This window comes from Elephantulus edwardii, unplaced genomic scaffold (assembly GCF_000299155.1).
Source record: "Elephantulus edwardii isolate Elephantulus edwardi_28Jun2011 unplaced genomic scaffold, EleEdw1.0 scaffold00057, whole genome shotgun sequence".
NCBI lineage: Eukaryota > Metazoa > Chordata > Mammalia > Macroscelidea > Macroscelididae > Elephantulus > Elephantulus edwardii.
In genome coordinates, this window is record NW_006399807.1 from 6,433,326 (window position 1) to 6,439,433 (window position 6,108).

Below are 6,108 nucleotides of genomic sequence, written 5' to 3' on the forward strand. Positions count from 1 at the left end.
TCTGTTTCACAATCCGCTCCTGGCCTAGTTTTCACAGCTGATATTGAGCTTCTCCAGTGGTTCTTTCCACAGATGTAATCCATCTGATTCCTACGCATACCATCAGGTGGAATCCATGTGTATAACCTGCATTTATGTCTCTTAAAAAATATATTTGCAAAAAAAAAAATATTTGCCATGATGCAGTTCAAATCCACGGGATACTCTACTGGAGAAGGAGGGTCAATCTCCTCCTGTACCAGTCAGATTTGATTTGATGGTGTACACACACACACAAAATTGGTTTAAAAAAATGCATGGTTGAGGTTAGAACTTTTGAATATTGTACACCAGACTCAATAATTAGCCTTTCTACTGATGATGTCAGTTGACTCAATAATCTTGGGAATAGTACCATTTTCTACACTTGTAAGATGAGAAAAATTAGATTGAAAGATTAAATGAAATATCCTGCCAAAGATTACAGAACTACATTATCATAGGGTGCAGACTTGAGCCGTGGTCTATCTTCCTCTAGAGACCACTCTTCTTGCTGCTATGTCCTGAAAACCACAGCACCTGGTGCGCGGTGGTGCTCAGAGAAGTGACCAGGCTCTGAGTCAGCTGTTAAACAGGACAGAAGACTCAGGTCACGCATTCAACCAGTAGCTGCCAACATCACCATGCAGGAGACACATCTCTTTCTCCTAAACCCTTCCCCGACTCCCATGTCCCCTGAATGCAGTGTGAGAGGAAGGGACATGACCTAGTAGACATTTTCAGAGAAGTTTACCTCTCCCTAGAGTTGAGCCAAGAGACTTAACATCCTTGGGCAGTACTGGTGGTCCTTGGGCAGGCTCATGTGAGGGGAAGCGGTCAAAGTGGAAAGGGTAGGGGTCAAGAAGTGGGAGAAGAGAGGGATGATGAACACAGAAAGAAGTCTTGCTTAACTTTCCCACCTCCCAGGCCCCATGTTGGCGTCTCCTTCCTTGGGCATCTCTAGGAAGCAAACTCACTTTGATGAGGTGGCCTGGATGCAGCTGTCTGTAGGCAAGAGGTAGTCTAAACATGTCTTCAACTTTAATGCCAACTCCCTGGGGATTTTGTGCAGCTGCAGCCTGTGACCAGGAAGTCTGGGGTGGGATTTAAAAGAGTGTATTTCGAACAAGGTCCCTGTGATGTCAATGCTTCTACCCACTTTGAGGTCACACGTTGAGTAAGTGAGACAGAAGGTCTGAGAGCCCATTCTGGCCCTGGGACCCTGGGAGTTTCACCAGGGAGCCTGATGTGATTTTTCCCCCCTCACAGATGATCAAAATGCCACGTGCTCTGAGCCCACGGAGCTGGTGGAGTGGCCCATCACCAAGGTGGGGAACCCGCTCCGGTACATGTGCATCACGCACCTGGACCGCCAGGACTACATCTTCCTGCTGCTCATCGGCTTCTGCATCTTTGCGGCCGGGACGGTGGCAGCCTGGCTGACGGGCATGTGCGCTGTGCTCTACGAGAACGCCCGCCGCAAATCCGAGGAGGACGAAGTTGAGGACGAAGGCAAGCAGAGGCTGGACGTCAGCAAGATTTTTCAAAACAGGAGCGAGTCGACCCACGATGGATTCCCTCAGCTGATTTAGTGGCCGGGGGCAGCTGTCCGATGTGCCTTCCACGGCTCCTTGCTGTTTTCCTGCCCTTCCTCCCTTTCCCATCCTCTCAGCGCTGCTTTAGAGATTGAAACCTTTTAGCAAAATAAATGAATAGTTTGGTGGCCATTTCAATGGGTTGGTCTTTTCCTACTCTAGCAGCCCGCAGGCACTTCTTTGAACTAAAAAAGGATGGGATGATGTTGTTGATGGGATAGAAAGCTATTTTAAAAACTTTGCCAGTCTACTTCCTTCTGACTCATGTGTAGACAGCAGAATAACTCCACAGTGTTCTATGTACTCTAAAGTACATAAAGTTGTCTACGACTCGACACTTAACACCACCACCAACATAGAGAAAGCTCTGTGGGCCTGGTGGGCAGAAAGTGATGCTACCCAGTCAAAAGTGGGTGATTTTAATTTGCCACCCTCAGACCTGCTTTTAATTGTTTGGGTATAGCATTGGTCTGTCCATTTGCTGTAGAGAGGTAACTCATAGTTGCTGTGATGCTAAACACTGTGACACTGATGTGTCAAATGTGATAATGGTTACCCATGGTGGACAGTGTTTGGTGGAGCTCTCCGATTAAAACAAGCTTGAAGCAGGAGTGGCATCCACTTCTGAAATAGCTTTCTTCTGGAAACTCTATGAATGTGGAGAAATGATGAAAGTTATACAGATGTTCAGGTCTTTCACTCATAGGGTTGCTACGAGTTGTGTATGACTCAATGGCATTTAACAACAACAATCTTAACAGAGACAAACAGGGTAAAGAGTCTGGGAGCCTACTTCGAAAAATTAGTCAGTGAACTATGATGAAGTAAGCGTCCCATGCATAACTGATCATAGGGACGGCCCAGGGCCTGCTGTGCTTGGGTTTGCCTTTCATCCAGTCAGTTTGGATAACTCAAACGTAGTTAGCAAGAACCACTGAGGGAGTCTGAACCAACAACTTTCCAGTTGGTAATGGAATGCAAACTATTTGTACTACCTTCAGAAACTACATCAAAATACCAAGGATGCTCCCCTCAACCCAGGCCAACTCATGGTTAGTGAGCACCTACTATAGTCCAAAACTAAGTGCTGGGGCAAGGATACAGGGAATACAAGATTCAAGACCTCTCTTCAAAGTGTAAACACATTATGGGGAAATCAACATTCATGTGAACAAAACAGGAAAATACAGAACCAGTGAGATGAGCTGGCATTAAGTGAATGTGCCCGTGAGTCTTCATCTTATGAAATCAATACTATCTGAAAATTGAAGCCTGGCTAGTTTAAGCCAGCTACAGGTAAGTAGTATTGTTTCCCAAAGGTCATGTTCTTTCTTTTACACTAGGAAATGTTCAGAAACATAACTAAGGGCTCATCATATAGCCCTTGGATAAAACAAAGGGGCAGGGCCTACAGAGGCAGCCACCATTTTCACTTGGATCCAATTTCACACATATTTTCTTATCAGTGTAACTCTCACAGTAACCACATCAAATAATCATTATTACCTCGTTTTCCCAAAGCTCTACACCATTCCCTGCCATCTAGTTATTTCCATGTCACAACAATCCAGTAGGTCAAAGTAGGGTTTCCAATATTTATGGAAGTTGGCTACTACATTTCTCTCCCATGGAGAAGCTGATGGGTTCAAACCATTGACCTTTTGGTTAACAGACACACACTTTAACCACTGTTCCTCCAGAACTCTCCTCATGAAGCTACATTAGGTTCTCAAGACTGCATACTGGTCAGAGCAATATTGAAAGAGAATATACAGGGACCTACCAAATAGCAATATGAGGCAGAGAAAGAGCAGAAAAGAGGGTGCCTCAACTGAGGTTCAAATACCCACTCCAGATGGTTTGTCCTCCAGGGAAAGCCCCATATCAAGCTAGCTTCAATCTTCAATACTCGGGTCAAAATCTCCAACCAAGTATGTTATTATTTCCATAAATCAACTGCAACTTGCAAACACTTCTAATCAGCACATTCCCCAATTTCCTAGATACAATAATTAAAGAGCAAAGACTCCTGGACAGGGGCTCGATTTTTACTCCGATTTTGTCCTTATCACCCTGGAAGCTCTCGAATGTCCTTCCTTGTAATCACCTTCAAGGATAAGACTGTGTTCTTATTCTCTACTGACTTAGCATTTAGAAGATGTCTTATACAAAATAGAGAACCCTGGTGTCATTGTCCATAGGCAGTTGTGCTGTTAACACAAAAGTGGTGACTTGAATTCACTGACATAGGCACAAGGTGGGCAGTCTTCTCCAATGCAGTTTATAGCATCCTGAACACTCAACTCAGTGGAAGGTCAGCTATGAAACAGTTCCAACTCAAAGACAATGACAGTTGTGTGTTTATACAAAATAGGACCCCAATAAGTGTTTATGCTTACATTCTACCTAAATTCCAACCCACCGCTCATTCTGAAACACAGAACATTACAAGTGATTTTGAATTATTTTAACTTCTCTCTGCCTCAGTTCTATCATCTGCCGATAGTAATAACTGCAATACTTACACCATATAGGGATACTGAGAATAAAAATATTACCAATTATAAAAAACCTCAAATCCATTGCTATGAAGTCAGAACAGACACAGAGCTGACCCTTCACATGAGTTTTTCAGAGGCTATGAATCACAGAAGAGGAGATTGCTCATCTTTCTCTCTCAAAGCAATTAATGGATAATAATATAACTAATGCTTATGAAAAACCTTGAGTTGCAGTAGTCAACAATGGTTTATGCAGGATATTACAAGATCCAGGAAGCATTAAAAGAAGAAAAGAAGATGAAAAGAGTATACAGAGTCATTGTACCAAAAGGAATTGGCCAACACAGAAAAATTTGATGAAACAACATATGAGCAAGAGCCTGTGGTGATGAAGGGAGAAGTTCAAGCCGTTCTAAAAGAATTGGCAAAAACAAGGCCACAGGAATTGATGGCATGCCAATAGACATATTGCAGCAAACAGACGCTTCCCTGGATGTGCTCACCAAATTGTGCCTAGAAATCTGGAGGACAACCATCTGACCAGCTGACTGGAAGAGATCTATATTTGTTCCCATTCCAAAGAAAGGTGATCCAACAGAGTGCAGAAATTATCAAACAATATCATTAATATCACAAGATTCTGCTAAAAATTATTAAAAAAATTGTCAGACTACCACCACATCAACAGAGAACTGCCAGAAGTGCAAGCTGGGTTTAGAGCAGGCCTTGGTAATAGGGATATTATAGCTAATGTTAGATAATCGATCTTGGCTGAAAGTAGAGAGTACCAGAGGAATGTCTATCTGTGTTTCATTGACTATGAAAATGCATTTGATGGTGTAGATCACAACAAATTGTGGCTGACTCTGAGAAGAATGGGAATCCCAGAATATTTGATTGTGCTTATGCAAAACATATACTTGGAACAGGAGACAGTTGTCAGACTAGAGCAAGGGAACACTGTACGGTTCAAAATTGGGAACAGTGTACACCGGGAATCTGTCCTATCGCCATATCTTTCCAATCTGTATGCAGAACAAACCATCTAGGAAGCCAGGCCCTATGAGAAGGAATGTGGCATCAGGATTGGAGGAAGACTCAAAAACCTGCTTTATACAAATGTCACAACCCTACTTTCTGAAACTGAGAAGGACCTGAAGCTCTTGCTTCAGAAGATCAAGAACTAGGGAGCTCTGATGGCCTAGTGGCAAGAAGCTGCACTGCAATCCCAAAGCCCTGTTGATCAAATCCACCAGATGCTCTGCTGGAGAACGAGGAGAAATCTCCTCCTGTGCCAGGGGGGGTGGGGGGGGGAAGTGAATCTTATAAAAAAAAAACACAAAACAAAACAGAAGGTCAAGGACTGTAGCCTTCAATATGGATTGAAGTTCAGTCTCACTGCACTGATTGGCAGCATTATGATAGATGGTGAAGAGATTGAGATTGTTAACAGCTTCAGTTTGCTTGGCTCCACAATCAACACTCTTGGTATCAGCAGCCAGGAAATCAAAAGACACATTGCACTGGGAAAGTCAACTGTCATGGTCCTGTCCAGAGTACTGAAGAACATCAATCTGGAGACCAAGGTGTGTCTGATCGAGGCCATAGTCTTCACAAATGCTTACTATGCATCAGAAAGCTGGACAATGACTAGGGATGATAGAAGAAGAATTGATGCCTTTGAGCTGTAGTGCTGGGGAAGAGTACTGAATATACCATGGATTGCCAGAAGAACAGGTTCATCCTGGACAGGGTGAAACTAGGCTGCTCCCAGGAGAAAAGGACTCTGAGGCTTCGTCTGATGCACTTTGAGCATGTTGCAAGCATGTTCTTGGAAATGAGCATCATGCTTGGAAGCGTGAAGGGGAAGTTCAAGAGAAGGAAACCCTGGATGAGATGGATTGATCCAGTGACTGGGGTAATGAGGGTAGGTGTTTCAGAGATATTAAGGTTGGCACAGGATAAAGCAGGTTTCAGGGCTATTGTACATAGGG

At 43.6% G+C, this 6,108-nt stretch overlaps 1 protein-coding gene across 1 annotated transcript in view; it reads left to right on the forward strand.

The window, feature by feature from the left end:
• LRRC52 (leucine rich repeat containing 52) overlaps nucleotides 1-1,610 on the forward strand; it is a 36,251-nt gene extending 34,641 nt beyond the window's left edge. The window contains exon 2 of the mRNA XM_006887376.1: nucleotides 1,288-1,610. Within this exon, the coding sequence (XP_006887438.1) occupies nucleotides 1,288-1,610 (323 nt within the window). The remainder of the gene's footprint in view (nucleotides 1-1,287) is intronic.
• Nucleotides 1,611-6,108: the final 4,498 nt, after the last annotated feature.